General features: G+C 42.5%; 1 protein-coding gene across 1 annotated transcript; it reads right to left on the bottom strand.

Annotated features, from left to right (window-relative positions):
- Nucleotides 1–11,301: 11,301 nt before the first annotated feature.
- CNDP1 (carnosine dipeptidase 1) lies at nucleotides 11,302–22,901 on the bottom strand (the record flags this gene model as incomplete). The annotated part of the gene is made up of 11 exons (XM_084280529.1): nucleotides 22,809–22,901; nucleotides 21,841–21,984; nucleotides 20,118–20,280; nucleotides 18,951–19,039; nucleotides 16,840–17,040; nucleotides 15,286–15,370; nucleotides 14,592–14,752; nucleotides 13,104–13,268; nucleotides 12,797–12,938; nucleotides 12,266–12,413; nucleotides 11,302–11,407 (listed from the first exon to the last, which is right to left on the bottom strand). Exons 1-11 carry the CDS (start codon nucleotides 22,884–22,886, stop codon nucleotides 11,302–11,304), a joined length of 1,482 nt encoding a protein of 493 aa, XP_084136655.1. The 5' UTR covers nucleotides 22,887–22,901.
- Nucleotides 22,902–23,482: the final 581 nt, after the last annotated feature.

Here is a 23,482-nt window from a genome sequence, read left to right as displayed (position 1 = left end):
TCCTCCCTAATATTTCATGTCTGCACACACACAGGGAACACAGGCAGCTTTGTGACGACTGCCAAAAATCACTCAGTCAGCAGGATAAAGGCAGTCACGGTAGCCACACTTGCCAAATCCGGTTTATGGGTTTTCTCACACATCAAATGTGTTTAGAAAAATACCCCCCTGCCCTGTCCTGACAGTGGTTGTGTAGGTACTGTCTCTGACAAAGGGCTCTGCAAAGGCTCTACAGGACAGTCAATGAGCTGACGGTGTTGTCCATAAGAGTTTCTTAACCACCATTGCTTTTTTTTCCAGAATACCAAGTTTTGGAAGAAAACCTGCATATATCTCTATTCCAACAATGTAATCACACTGATAAGAAGACATCAAACAGAATAATTATGATGTAAATACCAGGAACTTTTTTTTATGTCAATTACCTATGCATATATATACACACATATACCTTCCCTTTATGTTTTTCCCAAATAAATGACAGTTAAGCTTTGAAACCCCTTATCAAGTGGACGATTTTCTTTCCATCAAGAAGTGGGACTACGTTTTTGCATCAGTGCTGGTTTTTCAAGGGGTTGGGTTTGGGTGTTTTTTAGTGCAGTGCTTGAATGCTTGGGTGAGATGTCACCCTGCTATATGTACTGGCCTCACTGTTCCCTTCCGGCTCTGATAAGATATAGGTATGAGTTCTTCAGTAATCAAACTGAAAGATGTGCTAGCCTGTGGGACTGTGGGGCACAAAAAGAATTCCCGAGCCTCCAAAAACGGAACAGTGTGCTTAGGGTTTTGTAAGGGGCAAAACGCAACACTCCAGTTGGACTGCTCTGCCACTGCATGCTGTTCAGAGCGATGCAGTTTGGCATAGTTGTGTGTGTGATCCCGCCCCCTCCCTCCCTTACTGCTGGTGCACACTGGTGCAGTTTGTGGGGCCGCTGCTCCTGGGCACTGCCTCAGCAGAAAGGCCACCCTGGGGAAGGATGTGGGTGGCTTCCTGGCTAGCTCAGCCAGCCACCAGCGTCGTGCTTTAGCTGGGGCTGGCTAAGGCAAGATTGCAGCAGCTTTGGTGGAAGTTTTCTGGGAACTGCTGTGGTGGGGCTGCCCCTGTGGACACTGGGTTGGGAACTGGGTCAGCATTTCAGCCCCCACTGCCCCTCATGTAAAAAGGGAGCACGAGTGAGCCTGGCAGCCTGCATGCCTCTGCTTGGCCTGCTCCATGACCTCACAGCCACACCAGCTCTGCCAACCAGGGGACTTGGGGCCACGTCAGGGCACGAGTGTGCCGTTGTGCTCTGACTTGCCAGCAAGGTTACGCTGCCTCTGGCACCTGTGCTCACTCACTTCAGGTTATCCTGGGCCTGCACAGCCCCGCTGTGGCAAGTAACTTGCACAGAGTCACTCATTTTCACATGAACTAATTGCTCACCTGCTGCCTAGTACCTTTTGTTAAACTTAGCTCTGTTTTCATCTAGAAAATGTTATGCAAATCAGTAAAAATGTGATAAAGATGTAGTTTCCCAACTTTTCCTGTTACTATAATGGCAATTTGTTTGAGAAAAGTGAGAATGAATGCACACAGGCTTCAATCAGTGGTTAGGAGGAATCTGTTTATCTCTTCCTTCATAAATTCTAGGAAAAGGAAACTTCAAGCAGCTTCAAGAGAATATGGTTTTCCCAATGAAAAAGGCTATTTATAGCAGTTTAAACTTGCATGTAGAAGTTACAAGAATTTGGGGAAAACAAAGGATAATACTTGAAGTTCTCCTCACCCACCCCCATCCTAAGGCTAATACTTAGATTCCCAAATTCTAACAAAAGACCATGTCGGTGCCTGTAGATCCTCTGCTGTGGCCAGCAAGCATCATCATCAGGGCCTGCTCTTGTGAGTTATGTTACTGGCTTCTGTTTTCTTAAAGAAACAAAACAACTGGACTTGTTCTACCTTGGTTCCAAATGCAAGGAACAATGTGTGCCCTAGGAGAAGTGAAACTGAATTTCTACGGGCTTAGTATTTACCCTTTCTGCCTTTATATTTGGATAACTGAAGACATAATGTTAGCAAAGGCAATATCTACGTGGACTTTTCACGACCATTTTTTCTAGAAAAGATAAGATCTGAGGTTACCTAGCTTGAACTGAGAGCTTAAGCAGCTACCACTAGAGTGTATTTATCAGGCTGATCCTACAAAAGGCCGCACAACCGATCCCCAGAGCCTGCAACACAGAAGCACAGGGGCCATGGATCTGCTTGTGTGCCGAGAGGCATCTTCACAGAGGCAGTTGAGTCATAGAATCACAGAATGGTTTGGGTTGGAAGGGACCTCAAAGACCATTGAATCCAATCCCACTGCCATGGGCAGGGACACCCTCCCCTAGACCAGGTTGCCCAAAGCCCCATCCAACCTGACCTTGAACACTGCCATGGAGGGGGCAGCCACAGCTTCTCCGGGCAGCCTGTGCCAGGGCCTCACTACCCTCAGAGGGAAGATTTTTTCCTAATGTCTAATCTAAACCTACCCTCTTTTAGCTTAAAGCCATTACTACTTGTCCTATCACTAGACCCCCTGACACACAGCCCCTCCCCAGCTTTCCTGTAGGCCCCTTCACATACTGGAAGGCCACTATAAGGGTGCCCTGGAACCTTCTCTTTTCCAGGCTGAACAAGCACAGCTCTCTCAGCCTGTCTTCACTGGAGAGGTACTCCAGCCATGTCATCATCTTTGTGTCCCTCCTCTGGACTCAACTCCAGCAGCTCCATGTCTTTCTTGCACTGAGGACCCCAGAGCTGGACACAGTACTCCAGACAGGGTCTCACAAGAGCAGAGCAGAACGTCAGACATGATTTCTAATCAGATCCTGAATAATCTCGAGTCATGTTCCTCAAAGCCAGGTTACAGCACAGCTCAGAAGTGGTAGGAGACGTGTGTAACAATTATAATACATAGAAGTCTGGAACTCGCTGGCCACCATAGCTTGACCATAGTCACCAGGTATCTACTCAATACAACAGCCAATATCACAATAGCCAATATCACAAAAGTAAATACTAATAAACATCATATAAAAGCAATTGTATATAAGTAAAAGCAACTCAAATGTTTTGCATATACAAAAACATGCAGACACGTGACATCACATGTTTCTGTGGGTGTGGCTTTCCAGATACAATAGAACTGCACCAACAAATAAGATCTCTTTTTTTCTCTCCCTTTCTGCCAAATACTGAGATACTAGAATGAGGTGACAGGGTTTGTGACCCACGGACCCCAACTTTAAAGAATTTGGGCTGTTCCATTCAGAAAACTCCATTTTAAGAGGGAACACTACCTAGAGAGAATTGCAAGTGAAGATTCATTTATTTTTTCCTGGGCCCATACTCTTCCATGCACATATTACAGAGCCAGCTCAGCAAAGGCCCCCAGGCTCTCACTGCTAGCTCACTCACAAAGCTAGCACAACGTCTCTTCGTCGTAGTTTTGTTTGGGGTTTTTTAAATTGTATTCTCTGTATGAAAGAAATGTGTTTCATTCCACTGCTTTTCAATAACAAGCGGACTACATAACTACCTTTCAGTATCCAGCACCAAAAGAAAGAGCTTGGGAAAGGATGTACATGCCAGATCCTATCAGTCCTTCGACTGTGATTAAATGAAACTCTTATCATTTGCAGCAGTCACTGGAGTGTCAGGGCTGTTGCCAAACTGGTGATGTTAACCCTGCACACAGAATTTGCTGTCTTGTCAGGAAGGCAGTGATGCACAGGGAACAAGTAAAGCAGTCCTAACTCTCAGATTTTGAAGTGGAAAAAAAAAAAGCATGATACAAACTTACATGAAATTCATATGAGGACTCTGCCACCACTTGTTTCTTCACACCAGAAGGCCGCATGTCAGGAGCGTGTCTTGTATTTTCCAGCTTCTATTAAAAAGATTACAGTATCAATTCTAAGTCCATGAAAAAAAAATAAAACAACCAAGCAAACAAAAGAAAAAAATCTCCCTCAGGTCCACAAACAGAGAGACACGGCTGGCACGATCTCTGAATTATTCTTAGGGATGTTAAAAACCATAAAATTGTAACTGCATCTAAAGGATGGGGAACATGCAATTGGCTGGCACTTTGTGTTAGTTTACGGTGAGATATCACCGAAATGATTTTGAGACAGGTAACAACATCAGTACTATTCATGCATATGTACACTATGTCTGGTTTCTTTTAAGTACGGCTATATACAAGTCTGTCTGGAGACTGACAATGCCAAATCTCCAAGGATTTGTTTTTATTGTACTGTGTTGGTTTGGGTTTTTTTTTTTTAATAAAAAGGTAATTCATTGCAGTAAAATGAAAGAGATAAATTTATTACCCTGTATTATCTGTTATGTGTGAAGATGCCCAGCTTGCCAGTATTTATAGCTCTGCCACTGTATAATTAATCTCTCACAAACCCACAAAGCAAGTTTGTGAGAGTCAAATATCTCAGATATAAAAATAAAATCTGGTCAGTGCATTAAGTTTACAATTTAATGTGGTATCAGATCAGAAGTGAACTTGCAAAGAAAGCCATGTGACATGACATACAGATTTAATCCTTGTCTTTCATCTTCTCCAAGTCAGCATCTTACCCACCTGGCACATGCATCCAAGCAGAGCTACATCCACTGAAAGAAGAACGTGTGTCCACTGTCAGCTTTGTGGGAAACATTTCCTAGCTGCACACTGAAGTTCTCAGGTTCTTGTCAGGTAAGGAATGTGGCCATTTTTCTTGGCTGTCAGGACACGCCTTGAGCAGTGTGTACTCTAAAACTTAAGCAATGTTTTGTTGGAGTTTTTTTTTCCCTTGCTAAGAGTAAAGTTTCTTATCAAATAGCATCCAAATTCAATGCCTAATAATGTTTTTGTAAGCACATATACATCTAATTTCAATCCACAGAGGAACACCGCTGTCATTCCTAACTGGAAGAGTAAGCAAACATGTCAAGTTTCATACAGAGAACACAGGAGGGGTTGCATAGCAAAATGCAACCATGATTTCAGAAAGTATTTACAATTTTTAAAACTCAGTGAGAGTAGGTGAAGTAACCACCTCCATCATCCTCACAAATGCCAAGCCCTGTTCGATACCCCTGGGGACCAGAGAGGAGATAATGCCTGTTTTAGAGGACTGAAAGGGACAGGGCATTGTGGTTTCAACCCACTCCCCTTTTTACTCTGCGGTGGAAACCTAACAGCAAGTGGAGACTGACCATACGTAACCGTAGGTCAGATGCAAATACTGATCCATTGACAGTGACAGTCCCCAAACACTGCTGAGTTTATAGCCACAATCCAGGAGCAAGCCCACCCAATCACGGTGATAGTGGATGTTAAGGACATGTTTTTTTATGGTTTCCCCTGCAGCCTGAGGACCAAGACTGTTTTGCTTTCACTTGGGAAAGTCAGCAATACACTTTTACCCCACTCCCACGAGGATATAAGCATCCCCCCACTTTAGGTCATCATGTGCTAGTGCAAGTGCTCAAGATAGTTCAGAGGAGGGGGTCAGTGTTTACCATATATCAACGACATTTGGGGGTGGGGGGAGAGGGGGGGGAATGACACAGGAAAGGTTCACATAACTCAGGGTAATATAATTTCCCACTAGGAAAGTTTGGGGCTGAACATTCCACCAGAGAAAATACAAACACCCTTGAGTGAAGTAAAGTTTTGAGGAATCTGATGGGAGGAATGACATGTATTCCACCAGACACCCTTTCATCATGAGAGAAAATTAAAATGCCAGGGTGGAAAAAGGATTTACAGCATGTATTAGGATTGCTTGTGTTTTGGAGAAAACACATCCCTGATTTTTCGATTATTGCCAGACCCCTGTATGATTTGTTGTGAAAAGGGGCCCGTCGGGAATGGACCAAACCCCACATGAAGCAGCACTGCAGTTGCTGGTTTTTGAAGCTACAGCTCACCAAGCTCTTGGTCCCATTCACCCCACACACCCCGTCCGTATTGAATGGGGGTTTGCCGGGGCTGGACTGTCAGTACACCTATGGCAGCAGGGCCCCGAAGGGCCCCCTACCCCCATAGCTTTAAGGAGCTTCTGTGCAGAAATGGTATGCTCAGATAGAGCATTCTGTGACATTCTCATGGTATCTGAGGGACCCACAAAAGTGTTAACCATTCAGGAGGAGATGAGCCCAGATAGGGAAACAAAGGAACCTCCTTCCATAATACAAGTGACTCCTCCTTTTCATTGAATCACCCCGGAAGTTGCAGATGCCAACTAAATAACCGATACCTCTAAATGGGAAAGAGCACAATATCAACACAAGATGCATTGTTCCCTCTTTCTAATAGTAACCCATTTCCTGTTCTTTAGGAAGAACTGAGTCTGCTTTTTCTTTTCGCTTTCAGGTGGCGGTGACCCTACAACCTGTTTAAGAAGATGTATGAAGTTGTTGATTGTGTGTGTGGTGTTGATGGTCATTGTTCGCCCTTAATTTCTGGGGAGGACTCAGTTCCCCAAGCAATAGCCTTGAATGAGAATGGGAAAATGAATGAGAATGTCCTAGGCCGGCAAGTGGCCCAAACCTTTAACCTCACCAGTTGTTGGGTATGTGGTAGGTTCTTTGGTTTAGATGGGCCTTTATCTCTCATCAGGATATCCCCTGAATAGCTAGTGAGCATCTATGGTGAAATTAAAAATAATACATAATTGAGAAGACAGTATCTCCCCACCCTGGCTAACACGATACCCAAATATTGTATAGCCCCCGACAACAAAAAACTACCTTAGGCAATCTAATTGTAAACTGACTTACAGCTACAGTAATACTGAGATCCCTAATATAAGGGGCTGGAGATGACAAAATGAAATGGGTGCTATTTAGTATCCAGAGGAATTCTGGTCTCCAGATGGGATCTTAAACCCTCACTGGAAGAGGTCAATGAATTGTTCATGTTCATGTAATGGTTTGGTAGGAGCCTGTTACTGTACTACTTGTACTGCAACTAACTCCCTCATAAGCCCCCCAAGTCTGTGGGCCCAAGGAAATTATTGGGGCAATCCAAAAAGGTCAGGGACATGGACATGAAGCCCTTTTGCCATTGGAAGTCTTGCTTTGACAGGACATTATTGGATTTGTGGCCATCATGCCAAACAATTGCCCACCAACTGGCGTGGAGTTTGCTATGTAGGAGTGATTCACCCCATGTATTTTCTGCTCCCAGAAGTTGAAGGCGACCACCTTGGTGTTCAGGTATAAAATGATTTGAGATGAAGTAAATGCTTCATCGATACCTCCATCACAGGTGGAAGCAGGCAAACCCGGGGCAAAGATGATTGGACCCCTCAACAACAATTATACAACTTCATAGACCTGCTACCTGGAACCCAAATAAGTGGATCCATGGTGCATGAGAACCTATTTTTAATTCAAATCAAATTATTGGACTGGAAGCCATTCAGGAAATTATTACAAATCAAATGTCCAAAGCGCTACGTCTATTACTGACCAGGCTACCCAAATGAGAACTGTGGGTATTCCAACACCACATGGTTCTCGATCTCCTGCTAGCCAAGGAAGGGGGTGTCTGTGGTAAGCTAAACAATTCCAACTGTTGCTTAAAAATCGATGACAGTGGTAAAATTGTTAAATCACCCAGGGATATGGAAGCTAGCCCACATCCCTGCCCAAAACCTGGAAATGTTGGAACATGGACTTGTTTTCCTGGCTCCCTGGTGGTCCATGGGTTAAGTGACTTTTTGTTGTTACACGGTTTTGCTATGTTACTGTTTGTGGCCTGTATTATTGCTTGCTTCATACAACTGATTCAAGATGTTGTAACTAATATGCACTTCATAGCTACTACTTCACCAGAAAGCTGAGTCCCCAGTTCTCGAATTTGTATAAAATGATAAGAGCTCTTTTCTGACCTTTTCCTCAAAACAACCGTGGGTCCCAAAGCAACCCTTGTGCCACAGGGTGGTGTAAGAGACTGACAGTGGAAGCTTTGTCTCAAAGATTGCCTACAGCTGTGGGCCTCAGTTTGCAAAAACATCCTGCCTGCTGTCCAGTGGCAGTCTTATGAGCAATTCATGAAGAGCAGGACCAGAGCCACATGGAGTAGGTAGAAGTGAAGGCCTATCCCTCACTGAGGGGGGGAACGTGGAGTGATGCCAACACTTCGCTGGCTGGCATGACCCTAAACAAGAAATAAAAGAACTTGCTGAAAAAAAAGACTCTGTGATGGGCCACAGTTGGGCAAAATGAGACCTGAACCCCTAGGATGACGTGGATCCGTGGTGATAACTATGCTTGAGACTCTCTCCTGCCTGCTTCATTTCTACCTTTTCATTCCTTTCTGTCCTACGGCTGCGATTCACCCTTCTTTTTGTGATAAATGCTGTTTGGGGTGAATGACTCTGTGTCTTAATCTCACCCTTGGATCACATCAAGAGCCTCCCCAACATTGGATCAGGACAATCAGTATTTTAATTTTACATGTTATTTTCATGTAGCAGTTTCCAGCAGGAGCAAGGGGTCTGTGGCTCCTGGCTGACACCGGCACCTGTGGCACCAGTAAGGGCACAGTTGCACAATCTTCCCAGGCCAAACATGGACTATGGACATCCTTAACTAGCAAGGCATTTTATAACTTTTTGCCAAACAAGCTGAATGCCATATTCGGAGAGGAATGGCTGGCAGGAGTCAAAAGTCAAGCTTCTGGGGAGTAATGTTACCAAAAGGGAAAACTGTAACTACTGAGTAAGACTAATCTTCCACTTTCACAGGCTAAGCAGATGGTGACCTGATTAGTTCTTAGTCTCTGGAGACTACTATGCCTTCAGCTCCTATTGTCAACATCTTACTGTTTTACACGTTCTCCATCATTTTAGCTGACTACCACATTTTTTTAGTCTAGTCTTTTGAGACATTACTGAAAAATTAAAAACTCTGTTTATCTAATACAGGGATACAGGCAATGTATAGGCACCCAGTGCTGTTAGAGGTGCCCCGGGTGCCGTGTTTGGCCAGATGCCAGCCCACTCACAGTGTTCCTTCAGCAGGGTTGAGTTCTATCTGACATCCTTGGGGCATATTTCTCAGGTACTGCAGGACATCCCCAGTGGCATTAGGTATCCAGGCCTTGATATCAGAATCAGGCTCTCAAAGGTAAAGATGCTGCTGTTATACATCCCCAAAAAGTTGTTTCCTTATTGCCTGGGCAGGTTTAAGCATCCTCTTATATGACTGGACAGAATCTGATCTGTCCAACAAATGGCACTTAGGTTTCACTGTGAAGAAATACCCTGAAGCAAACACAAATTAGCACTAGAACTTTATCACAATGTAAAAACTAGTCTAGAATAAAACGTAACCAGTCCAGTTTATGCTGAGACATCATTTTTTGGGCGTCCCTTTTCTGTAACTTTGTGGAAACTGCCCCAGCAAACAATTTATGGCATTTGTAGTTTGAACCTGGAGCAGTATTAACAAGCTCTGTGGAGCAAGAGCTGTTGAGTATGGACTGACCTGCCCTGAGTCCTGAGCGGTGCCAGAGTGCTCTGCCCCACAACATTCCTTACCTTGCTGGTTCCTAAACGCTTTAAACAGGCGAAAGGAGCTGAGAGGCTCTGAGGACCTGTTCTGCAAGTTCATGATGTGCAAGGTGGAGCCTTCTGAACTTGAAGATCCTTGCCTTGGAGTCCTCCCTCTTGACATGGGGACCAAAAGTTATACTGAAGTTACACAGTCTGCAGAGCCAAGACAAATAAGAGAGGTTGAGCTGGGTCCTTCTTTTCCCCTTGGATGCTGCCAGCAGCCAACATATTTGCTCTGCACTTGCAGCTTAGCTGTGAGACCCTTACAGCCCAGGGGGAGCCTGAAATTTAGTGTTTATTTGAAACCTAAATATCCCAGACTATTACTCCTCCCAGACCTCTTAAGAGGCCAGTTACCTTTGTGTGCGGCTCCCAGGAATTTCAGGGGAGCTACTGAAAATAAGAAGCTCCTTTATTCGTTACTGAGTTCAGCCAAGGCTTTTATCCTGATAAATTTCCACATCAGCTGCTCATGCTTATTATCTGTGGTACAATATTCCCTTCTAGAGACTCCATGTCCACACCTTATAATCACTTTTATTCTTGCAGGTTTCTGCGGGAGAGGGAGCAGTAGAGAAATGAAAGACACCAAATTTTCCATAATTTAATTAATGTCACTTGTTTTAACAGTAAGGATAACACTACTAAGTTTTTGTTAAAATCTGGTTCAGCCACTTTGGTCATGTGTGCAATAACAAGCACATTTTGTAAAAAAACCCACCAAAATAATAGGGAGATGTGAATGACATAATTTATGCTCAGTATTTTGCCTAAACAGCAAACAGAACACTTAACTATTGCTCTACTTTCAAAATGCATTCATTTTCCTTTAATTATCAATGTAAAGTGATGCTTGAAATGTGTAAGGGTGGAAGAGTGTTCTTCTGATGACAGACTTCGGCCAGAACAGATAATTACAGAAACTTTTCCCTGTTGTACAAAAAGAAAGTCACATTAAGGAAATGTGTTATGTAGTGATTCTTAAAATTGTGCTCACAGCACAGTAAGAGGAGATTTAGATTAAGTGGTGGGAGGGGGAAGGCAGAAGCCAGCCCTGGAAATGTCTATTTACTATTGTTACTATTGCAGTTCTGTTGATCTCAGCAATTATTCCCAGAAGTAAATGATCATTGGCAAACCTCTGCCTCAAATTCAGCAAGGAAATTGTATTACACTTGTGATTTACAACCTTCTGTGAAGCTCAGCAAAGAGCCTAACATAATAGTGGACCCATGTTCAAATAATTAAATAGTGAAATTTTGTTTATATTTAGGAGGAAACGAGTGTGTTGCAAATTGCTCATATGCAGAAACTGAAATACGAGCTAACTGGCATGAACATGGGCATAGTACAAAACTAGAATAAAGTCATTTTAATATATGCCAAAATTTCTCGTTGCTCTGAATTTTAAAACTAAAATGTAACATTCTCTGCTCAGCCAGAATGAATCACCCCTAACCCTATCTTCCAGCATTAGGGGTGAGATCACTTGATTGACCAGATCCCAAATGCATACCATTTAGTAGTATGCCAAATAATAGCATGGCATTTATATTTTTTCCACCAATTCAAAACCACTGGGTGACCTCCAGAGGTCCTTTCCAACCCCCATCGTTCTGTGAATACGTGATTTACATGTTTTTCCAGATCAGGAAGTCAGAATGCTAAAGATTAAAAATGTTCTTTGCTGTTTTTTCTTGTGATGGTCTATCAGTTCTTTGCCTCCGTGCTGGATGTTTCACATAAGTAGTGATGTAGCTTTGATATCTCCAGGAAAAAGGCTGCAAACACTTTGGTTCCTTCAATGTAGTTGTATCTGTGAAGAAGGAAATAAAGAACAAAGCCCTGTCAGGCTGAATTGCTGTCCAAACTAGTGGAATTTGCAAGACTGGTAACCTGAAAAAAGGACCAAAGACACAGAAATTCTGGACATCTTGCAATCAGCATTCCTCTGAATGATTCACTGTGGACATTTTTTCCAATGTTATGTCCCATAACTTCTGTTGTCCATAGCCACAAGTGTTGAGGCTATACTGAGGGACAACAAAAATTATTTGACAGCTATTGTAGGATCCTCCAGTTCCTTGAGCTCTGCATGAAGCTCAGAAGCTACCTAAGTGACAAGGCAACACTGTCTTACCATGGCTCCTCAAAGAACAAACACAACTGCTAAGGTTAAGGTAATTTTGATAAACTTACACTAATTTTGGCCCCTGTAATGCAAGTAGACCTTTACATCCATTCATACTGGAAACCATTAAAACCCTTACATAGCCATTAGCCTGAGTGTGTCTGACTGGAATATTTTTAAATTGATGTTGTGATGGAAAGGTGCCCATCTACGTCATCATCTGTCACACAAATTTAATTGGCAGTGAAATGAAAATTACCAGTACGATGCCTTTAAGGGCCAAGTGAATACTGGCCTAAACCACATCAATACTACATGAAAAGTATATAGAGGTAGGATCTAGATTGGGAATTTTGCTTTCTGCTTGGGACTACCAGCAAGTTTGCCAGAAACAGCAGTTTGGGACTGTCCAGTGGAGAGCAAATCTTCCCATCTGGCAGTGGTGATGGATGTGTACCTGGGGACTTCAGTTCTCCTCCCCTCCTCTTATAGCATAAATGGACAAATGAAAAAAAAAAACCAAACCCAACCCAAAAACCTAACCTGCTTATCTTCTCATTCTGTGAGTGTTCTCCATCATCAGCTGCTCCAATTGGAAACATCATCACACCCTTCTGTGTGATAGTCTGAAACATTCTGGCAACAGGAATTGTTGAACCATCCCGAATAAAATCTGGATCTTGTCCAAAAACTGAAGTGCATGGATAGAAGGAATTCATTGTTAAGGTGATTTATTCTTCTACCATAATGTCGGCTATCTGCTCAAATATAACAGCTCCTGAGTAGAGGATGTTTTGAGTGTGCGGCCAATTGATTTCATGAATCAGCTGCACTCTTCAAGCCCCTGGCTTTATGTCAGTACACAAAAAAAACCTAAATGAGGTCTTTGTGCTACCCCTATTAAATAACCCCAATTCAGCAAGGTGTGGAAGAAGATGTGGCTGTCAAAATCAATGAGGTTTCATAGGGGTGATTGTAGCACTGAGTTGGGAAATCCCCCTTCCTCAGTGGATGAGCAAACTTCCCCTCCACACCTGCAGACACATTCAGAACTGAAATAAAGGAGGAACACACCTGTTTTTATTGCCCTTCTTGCCGCTTTATATAGTGGATCGTTAAAGTCAGCCAGCCAGGGCTTTGCACCCAAAGGCATAGACACTTTCAGTCTGTTTGGGCTGTTCCTCTTGGAAAATACACTTTCCAAGTGCTCCACCACCTGCAGGGAGAACAAGGTGCACTCCAAAAGTGTTCATCTTGCTGCTCTCAGGAACAGATAAATGCTAGAAACCTTCGGTTTACTACTTCGGGTATAAATTTGCGAGATGCTAAGGAGGACCTAGTTTGTACATAGGAGTGGCCAAAGAAAAGGTTTTCCCCTTACCTGCTGCTTGACAACTGAAAGGTCCATGTGAGGGACCTGGCGGATTGAGAACTTGCCGATCACTTTTGCCGGAATGACAGTTTTAATTCCTGGTTCATGGAAAGCTCCTTCAATCCCATGAATAGAGAGAGAAGGATAACGCCACAGGTGCAGAAGTATTTCTTCCTTCAAAAAGTGACATTGAAAACAAAACGGATGACACTGGAATCAGTCACCATTAATATTATTAATGTGAAAAAACTCAACTTGTATTAGGAGACCTCTCTAGTTTAAAAACACTGGATTTGTAATTTAAACCTGTGCCAATGTATTTTTATTTTTTAAAAGGTACTGCTTTTTTCAAGTCAACATTTGTTACCTTTAGCAGTACTTGGATGAGAACAGCTTTTCATGCACAAGAAGAAAAGCAGAGCGTTATTAAGAAATATCTTGGAAGTAAATATTTTAGCACGAACTAAAATCAGAACAACTTCTGATCTGACTGTCTGTTAATCTCAGAAGTTCTGTGGCCATCTTAGCCAGACCCCTCCCAGATAATACCAGGGAAAAAAAAAATCTAGTAACGAGCAGTTAAATAACATAAGGGATAAGATAATAATGTTTGGCAACCAAGATGATCTGTTTTTCTGGAGAAGATAAGAAGGGGAAAAGAAATTTTCGGAGTCTATTCTGAAAAAGAAAAGAAAAAGTAAACTGGGTTTTCTTTCTAGTGGCTTTTTATAAATTGGTCCTCAAGTTGAACCCCAGCATGCACCGCTGCTTTCCTTCTATTCTGGTTTATGAGATTAAAGCTTTATGTACACATAAAATTTGCACCATTTCATCCTCGTATAGGTGAAGCATCAAAACTTACATAGTGTAGCCACATTATACTTCTGTATTACCAACCATTACAGTCTAGCTTAGGCTCATTCAGAAGCTTTTGCATGGAAAGAAAAGCATCCATGCTAGAGCTTATACCAGCATAGCTATATTAGGTATAATATACCTTTCCTTTCTCCACACCGCCACTCTCGTGCGGAGAGATCTTTCTGAGCCAGCCCTTACCTGCTGGGCTTTATTTAGGATGTAAGTTTTAAATGCTGGCAACAGGAAGGCTTGTAGCATTGTGCACCTGCCTAAAGCTGCCTCCCATTTTTCAGACCCAAACACAGCTGCTTCCCACTATGTAACCTGTATCCGGGGGCTTTGATGCTGCTTTTGTTTGGCTGGTTAGATGAGGGGGAGAGGATCTGCAGTGCAAGAGAAGGGGAGCAACTCTTAGTTTTGCATTATTTCTTCTCATTGATTATTCATATTTCAGGTCACTTTCCCCAGATGCAGTAGCTTGCTTTTCCAGCAGATTAATTTACCTTTTAATGCTCTGTGCTCCTTTATTCTGAGTTTGCCACTGACTGAAAATATCTTTCAGTTTGACTGTATACATAAAGGCTATGAATAGGTGATTTAAATCCTTCCTGCTGACCATTTATATAGATTTTATGTTACCTTGGTGCCATAGAGGAATTTTTTCACACCACTATTATTTTTATGCTCCTCTAGATCAAACTCAATCGATTCATACAATTTCTTCTCCTCCTCCTTCAGGACAGCAACGCTATCGTAGATCCCAGGGATCTGAATACGACCAGTAGGATCCACAAGGCTGCCTGCAAAGTAACGTAGAGGTATCAGTACAAGTAGAACCTGTTTCTTCCACTAGGCCATCCCAACACCGTTTTCCTTCTACCTACCTCTTCACCTAATGTGTAAGCCTGACAACTAAGAGCTGTTGGTGTCCGTTAAGTTGTGGCACCTAACTCGATGTATTTTCATATTTATTATGAAAATTGTTGAGCTGCTGTTTGTGTGTGGTGGTTCAGCTCAGCAGCTGAGATGAAAACACCCTACTGAGATGCTCAGCTTTAAAACCTCAGATTTCACTACGTGTGTATGAATTCAAGGTGCCAGCAATCCTTTAGTAGTCTTGATTGACACATGGCTGACAGCGCAACAGGCACATGTCTGAGGTCCTGGCCTCACTGGAGACATTTTCCCCCTCAGCTGCTGCTACCATGGCTCAGATTTGGGAACCTGGGAATCTTGCTTCAAGTAAACTTGCTTTACTCAGGCCAGTTAAACACAGGACTGATTGCTAGGGATTGCTCCCCAGTTGTTCCTGAGCAGTGATGCGTGTTATTACCCAGCAGAGCTATCAGGTCCGTCATCGGCTCATGAATGATGCCTCCAAAAGTTCCAGAGTGAAGGTCCTTGTCACCACATTCAACCTGTACCAAAAACACTGGTTACATATGAATACTCCCTTACTCCCTGTTCCTCTGTGAGTGTTTGTTTTCCACAGCTACTGGTAGCTGCAGGGCTGGTTTTGTTGGTTGGGGTTTTTTTTAAAGGCGGCCATAAATGAACAGAAAAGGAGTATTTCTATTAAAAAAAGAGTGTTTCTATTTATAAAAATAGAAAAGATCCCATCAGGAAGAATCTGCTTTGATAAAGAGAAGATAGGGCTCTCTTGTTAAGCACTAGAGAGGGAAATGCAGCTGCCTGTAGTGCTTACAGGCATTTGAGAGCAAGGATCCCTCGCCATTCCCTCTTTTGCTTCAGTAAGATTAAATACATCATAAGTGAAACACTTGCATATTACTGTTTCTAACATCACAGAATAAATTACCCAAGTTCTATATCCTTTTTATTTAATGCAAAATCTTCATAACAAAGGCAAGAAAGGGCCTAACTTGTTTCACATTAAGAAAATATATGTCCAACCTTAATTCCAGATTGCAACAAATAAGAATTTAGAGGTCTCTTGAATCATATGGCTTTAGCATAGAGAGGCATTTGGTTTATTAAATGGGTCCCTTTTCCAGACACATTTTCATACTCAGGTTTATCATAAACTATTTTCCTGCAGTGAACTTGTTTATTCTTCTCAAAACCTCATTACAGCCAACTGTCTGGTAGCCAGCAGAGATCATTTCTGATGCTTTAATAGCATCATTTTTCTTAACCAAGACTTAGAAGAATTGAATCAAGGCTGCCGAGGCTCTTTTGGTTAAAAACAAATTTCATTCTTTTTCAGACATAAAGGTTAATGCAGATTTTTTTTTCTCTTTAGTTCTCTAGTTCTTTAATCTTCTCTCTGAATTCCTTTTATGCTTCATCAGGAAGTTTCCAGATGAGAAATTTCTGCTCTTCATTTCACATTAGTACACATTGGCTGCTAAATATACTGCAGTGCACCGTTACTTGCTTCTGCCAATGGTTGTGAAAAAAAATCTATGCGTGACTTTTAAACCCAGAGTTCCAACAAAATCAAGTCCCTTTTGGCAGATACACTGCACTAACCAGTGTCTGCTGCAAAAGGGCAGAGCAGCAGAAGAAATGGTTTTGGAGTGAAAGAGTCGGGGTGTAGGGATGATGCTGCAAGAGAACGGAGTTGATGTGAGGAAGGGGTGAGGAGAAAAGACTGGAGGGTGGCAAGGAGAGCAATGGGTTGGGAAAGGGACAGAGAATAGAGAGGTAAGTGGAGAAATGATGATGGAAGAGGTGTTAACCACAGTAAACAAGGCTAACTGAGCTGAAATGAGGGGGGAAATCTATACTAGCCCCCAAGGGATGTGGGAGAAAGCTCTGTATTTGCTCTCACACTTTCTCTGCAGGCAGATACAGATTATGTGATTACAGGAACATCACTGCTGTCCAGTCAGGGGCCCTGTTCAAATGAACCTGTGTACTTTACCTCCACAGAGAAGCAGGCATTTCCCCGGCTCCCGTATGTCAGGACGGGCTTCTTGTTGCTGAGCCAGAGGTTGTCCGAAATCACAATATAATCAACATCAGAAAAAAAACACTGGCTTTCTTCTTCAAGTAACTTTTCTAGCCCCAAGGACCCTGCTTCTTCCATGCCTTCAATTACAAACTTGAAGTTTACTGGCAGAGCCTAAGTGAACATTAGAGAAGTCTGGGTAAGGAACGAGCATTTTCAAACATAAAACATCTTTACAATCAGAAGCAGACTAGCTTGCAGTACACGTGTTACAAGAAAGGAGTACATGGAATACATAGCTTGCTTCAACAGAAAGGGCAGTGATAAGTAGACACATGCATAGTTTCCCCCAAACTCGGTTTTCCTCATGTTTTTTACCTACTTCTCATTTTTAAAGGGGAATAAGTGGAATCTTTTGTCCTTTTGTGTTTTCAGAAAGCTTGCTGGACTCTCTCATTAAATGGGCTTTCTCTCAGTGCTATTAAATAGTCTAATTACTTTGGAAAGTCTAACTGGGCAAGAATAGTTGCATTTTAACAGAAAATTTCCTGTCTCTCATATTTCCACTGTTAGTGCCTGTGCAGGAACCACTGGCAGAGGTCCACTGCTGCGGTTTTCCCAGCACGTTATCTATTGTCAGAGTTAGCCACATAGAGGTAAAAGTGCTGCTGGTGATTCTGCTATAATTGTCTTTTTAGCACTCATGAATCCATTTGCCTTCTAGTTTGTAAGGATGCATTTCCAAGGGTAATTAAGAGAACTTTTATTATGGAATAGCATGAGCTAGAAATGCTGACGCATCCCACAGGAGAAATAAATTTGAGTATAGTTTCCAATTCCAATTCATTTTCTCATTACAGGTTTTAAGATGCTTTCTCTTTTAATTCAGTGCTCTGATTAAATGCAGGAACAAATGTGTAGAATTAAATGAACTTGTGTTATGGATGGGTTCACCAGTGGTTCATCGAACGACCACAAAAAATTTAGAAACAAACTGTTCATGAACATTGTTAGATGGTGTGTGCTGTTTTCAGGGGAAAGGCTTCAAATTACAAAGATTTTTTTTTCCTTGCTTGTTAAAATGCCAAAATAGCTATTACTGATTTTAAAAACTAGAGAAAGACAGTCCCATAACCATATCCACTTAAAACAGCTAATCTGCAGGCAAGTAACCCGTGGGTTTCTTAGCACTTAAGAGACACTGAGGTGAATCCGGTCCTACTGATGCAAGCAAAATGTCAGTTTTCCAAAAGGTTTCAAAAGGACTTTAAAAGTCAAGACTCTGGCTCAGTTTGAGCCATAATGTTATAACAGAGGCACAAAAATGTTTCTCAACAATCTAAGAAACCTGTCGTGCAAATTCACCTTAAAGGACGTTTGCTAGCCAAGTTATAAGCTTAGCCTACACATTTTATTAAATATGCAGACTTATTTCAAGACACCTCTGTTAGTCACTGGAATAATTCAGGCAAAAGTAGAATGCTCAGAGCCATGTCAGGCTATAGGCAAGTGTATTTGTGCTTGGTTAGTGTGCCCATTCAGACAATTTGCTTTGCTAAATCTAATACATTGAATGAACAGCCCATTATGCATGAGTAGTTTTTGATACCTGTTCCCTTCATGCATACACATAAATTGAAGGTAACTTGTAGATAGACAAAACCAAAGATCAACAGAATGTAACAGCAGAGATGAGTCGTAATGACCAACCTGTGACATATGTTATTTTACCATTATAAAAGCTCTCAAGAGAATAGGGTATCAAAGCTGTTGAATGTATGCAATGTATATTGAATGCTGCCTCCAGTGTGTTTTTTTCTGCAGGGCAATGGCAACAATACTGTATTCACACTGCACGTGGACTGTTCAAAATGGAAATGCTCAAGGACATATTCTTAGAGTGGGACCAGCATGGAAATAAGCTAATATTTCAAAATTCATGTGGATGTGTCTCTGTCCCAACAGATATCTAACTCACAGGAAGGTAAATGGATTCTTCCAGGTAATAATTATGATGATGATGATAATAATAACAACAACAACAACAACCACCACCACTGACAGAATTCCTCACAGACACCTACCAATTTCAAGGCTCTAAATGTTTCCACTGCATTTATCCACGCTAAGACAGGTCCTTTATTATCTGTTGCTCCACGCCCATAGAGGTTTCCTTAAAAAGAAGAGCAGAAAGTTTTTTAAGCAATCTTTGAAGCTTCTCTTGTCCCATCAATGCAATCAGTAAATTCCTACTGCCACAGCAGCTGTAGTGGTGTGTCAAGTGAAGTGTCGAATCAGGATTTCACTGACCTTAAGTAAGGTGATGGACATTCATCTGTGGACTGATAAGCTTCCCCCCTCACCCTTTTGTATACATCATATTGTAGTTTGTTACATGCCAATTTCTGCTTTTACTTTTGTTCTTAGGAACTAGCTGTTCACACCAGCTGTGCCTGGAGAGTTTACACACTGCACAACCTCCATGCACATTAGCCAGCCCAGATAACAAGCACCAAAATCCCCACTGATAAATACCACAGTAGAAGCATGAAGCTACAAATCAAAGTGCTGGTTTTTTTTAAGTGTTTGACTGTACAGCTCTACACAGGGACAGGTTTCAGTTTCCTGTACAGATCAGCCTGTGGAGTGCCACTCTCAGCAGCAGTCCCCAGTGGAGGCAGAAGAGTTACCCCAGTGAGGGTGCTTGGAACTGCTAGGCTATAGGACAGGCCTGGGAACTGGGATCTCTGGGTTCTTGGTCTTGCACCTCTGCTGATCCTCCATCCTTAATTTTGGTCCTTCAAATGAATGGATTTTTTTCATACTCAGCTGGCTGCAGCAGAAAGATGAGTACATTAAGGGGGGGCTCTCATTGTCCCACCACCAATGCTGCTTAGCTCCAGCAGGGTAGATGAAGGCACTAAATGATGATGGAGCAAGAACAGGAGATGCAAAGGAGGATAATGGCTGATCCAACAACCCTTTAAAAGAATTTTAAAGCAGAAACAGGTTCTCTGTTGAATACTCTGTGAAGTGGTAATAACCTCATGCGGTTCTTTCACACTAAATGCTGAAAGCAGTCACTGTTGGGTCTAACTACTCACAGCAAGGTCATCAAAACTCAAAGCTGCTGGATTTGTCCCACAGATTTCCATGGGAAAAGTCCTCCTGCTGCAGTTAAACATGCAGGGAGCCTCCTTCTCCATCATGTATTCAAATAATAATACAAAAAAATATGACCAGATGCACACCATTGATTTCAGTCAGCGTGTAAGGGTCAGTTTTCCAGCCATCCTCCTTTTTGGCAGGCTGCACATCCACATGACCATAGAAACATACAGTGGGGTTTTGTGGATTCTTCCCCAGTTCCCCGAGAATCACAGGAGGCAGTGGGAGGTCCTGGCCATCAGGCAACTGCAGAGAAATGTTAAAAAAGCAACAGAGGAAGAATAAACCTTTGAAAACTTGCAAGTGTTATTAAAAAAAAAAATTGAATTCTCAGTGTTGAAAATATTTCTTGTATACTCAGTTGGCTCTGATTTGATCATGTTCTCAAATCTGCCTTTGAATTCAGCTCTAACCTGTGCAGAGAAATTAAAGTTTTTCTCCAGCTCTTTAGGTTCTGCAGGGACTTTATAGAACTCTTCTAATGATTTTGTGTCATAAATGCACTTGTTACTACATTTATTTCCCAACACTGGAGAAGACAAAGCTGATTTTTGTGCTGTTGTGACACTGAAACAGTCAGAAGCTACCCAGACTAATCTGGGGTTTGATTTTGCCACGGACAGATGGCAGAAGGTCTGTAACTTCAAATACAGAAACAAAGTTGTGCGGGCAGGAGGCAGCAGCAGCTATTTCAGACTGTTTTGAAAACAGATTAAGGCACTAAACAAATCCTGTACCGTAGCACCATGCAGAACAGGTCCCCACACTGCCCAAAAGAGGCTGGGTGTCTCACAGCAAGAGGATGAATAGGTGTGTACCCCCTTGTATTTACCAGAACATCAGTCTGTGTTGGTGTCTTGCAACACAAAAGGGCAGCTGCTTCTTGCCCAGCAATCAAAGGAAAACAACATTTTGTGAAACAGTATTTTGCTCCAAGGCAGAGATATATTTGGCCCACGCAGGTCTCTACTCCAACAACAGGTGATCCATTCCTTGCTGACAGCAGCACAGACCTTTGCTGTATATTTTGGCATTCATACCTGCATGCTAAGTCCATGCAGGTTTTAATTTTAAATGTGTTCATTACGACTGTGAAATGACAGAACCTGAGATATTAAAGTACTGCTGTGCCACAAGGCCCTTGTGCTCCGACTCTTGCAATCCTCCTCAGAGGAAGGAAAAGAGAATTGTTATAAGTGCTCTCCTGAATTCTTGTTAGAATAGCAATCTAATAGCCCAGGGCAGGAAGGAGCCCCCAGCCACAGTAAGATAAGTAAATTAGAGAAAGATTTCTCAGGGACTCAGGGATTAACTCTTGTCTGATGCTTTCCAACAATAATTAAGAATCTTAGAGTGTTTGTCAGAAGCTCTGAAAGCCAAAGACTATGCTCAGGACAGCAAGCCCTTTCTGTTTGGCAACATTTCCCCTGTAAAAACTACCTCACTCCTGCAAAGAATTTGGTAATGGTGCAGTATCTATCCTGCTTCATTACTCATAAGAATGTAAAAAACAGGCCCTGGTAAAAATTCAGGCCTTTTACATTTGCAAGGTGCTTTTCCCCAGTTAAGTGTCAAGCTGTCTGTGCTATCCTGGTAACATCTGCATGCGTTTGGGCTGTCTGCGTGGTCTCCCAGGTCTGTTGGCAGACAGCCTGAGGTTGGGCAGGTATTGTGCAGCCATGGGACTATCGAGAAATCATCATCTAGCTACCAAAAATATCAGTAAATCATAATGTACACATGCATATATATATATGTATCACATGTGCAAATAAAGTGTTTTAAATACAAAAATGATGCAGGCACCTGATGTGACCCCAGGTTTACTAAATTAACGGTGGCTCCCAGTGCAGCAAGTCGGTCTGCTGCCAACTCCATCATTCGTATTACTTCTTTCCTCAGATGTGGTTGAACAGAATCACTTTGCACAGCCACCCACTCCTTCAGATTCTGCACAAGAAGGAAAAAAAATGCAATTAAGTCATCCAGGATAGTGTGGCGTTTGGTCCTTGAACATGAGAAGCATCGCACTGGAAGAGGGTTTAATTTCTGTCCCATCACAGCAATGTCATGGGTGCTAGAAGGCTTCAGAACTGAGAGGAATTGCTTAGATGGGTCCCCAGGGTTGAGAGTCCCGCTTTTCTAAACCAGGAGAGTGCCCTGCTTAGAGGCATGGGTATTGCCAGCCACAGATCTAAAACCCAGGGGAAGGGGAGGCAGGCTACATAATGACCAGCTTGCATCACAGAGAGTGCATTATGTACAAATTACCCTGGCAATCCTTGCAAGGATTCAGAAGAGCTTGTAGCTCCAAAACATAACTGATAGGGACTGGACTAATTATGTTTCTGTAGGATTTTTATACAGGGAGCTGACAAAAACAAAAACGAGCATGGGACTAAGACTCCTCTCCTTGTGGAGAGCAAACCTACAGAAACCAGTTCTGATGTAAAACAAGTGAGAGAGCAGCCTATCTGGCCTGCTTCTCCCATGCAGGTGCATTTTGACTCAGTGGAGCCCCTCTGCACACACTCAGAGGATACCCACAACCATCTGGTTTGGGGAAAGTCCATGCAAATCCCTTTTCCATAGAAGGCTCCCCAGCACAGACTGCTCCCTTGCAGCCTTGTGCTGTGAAGTCCATGTGGCACAACTGGTGCCAGGCCTGGAACCCTACCCGTTACCTCAGTGGCAAACACTCAGCTGGCACGTAGAGCACAAGCCTCTGGGGCACTGGTTCTGTGCTTCTCATTTCACTGCAGCGCAGTTCCTACCTCAATGAATTTGCTTTGATGTACATCGATGTACTGGAAGATCTCGGTCTCCAATGCTGAAGAGGATGACGAGGCCATTACTGCCCAAGAGTAGCACGGGCAGTAGCTGAGATGGATGCTACCTGGAAGTTAAGGACAAAAACTCTACATTAGAGACATCCAGCAGAGCACGTGCCTTCTCAGTGCTAGAAATTATAGACAATAGCAGAGTACTGAGCCTATTTAAGTCTCCTCATTTAAATTCTTCAAGCTAGAAGAAAGGATATCTGAATTATTTTATCACATAAAACCTTCAATCAACTCAGAGTCAAGTTTCTGACTGGAAAAAAGAAGAAAAAAAATACCAAAAAGAGGGAACAGCTTTATCATTTCTGCTTTATGAGTAAAAGAGGGGAAGTGTTTTCTAAAGAAAAATTTGCCACATCAATTTTCAATGCACAAACCTCAATTTGTATGTTCTGAGAACTCAATCCCAGGGGAAGACTTGCAAACACCAACACATACCAACAGCCCAGGGGACTCATCTTTCTTTTTCTTCATTTCCAGAAGTAGAAAGGAAAAGGGATTCACTGACACACGTTACATATTTTATGCGAATAAGGGAGAACAATCCTGAAGCTGAAGCTGAAGGGAGCCTTAGACAACAAATAGCTTTTGTGCTTGCACAAGAATAG

Source organism: Gallinula chloropus (genome assembly GCF_964237585.1).
Source record: "Gallinula chloropus genome assembly, chromosome: 2".
NCBI lineage: Eukaryota > Metazoa > Chordata > Aves > Gruiformes > Rallidae > Gallinula > Gallinula chloropus.
Note: the sequence above shows the minus strand (reverse complement) of the source record. Positions and strands in the feature narration are given on the sequence as shown.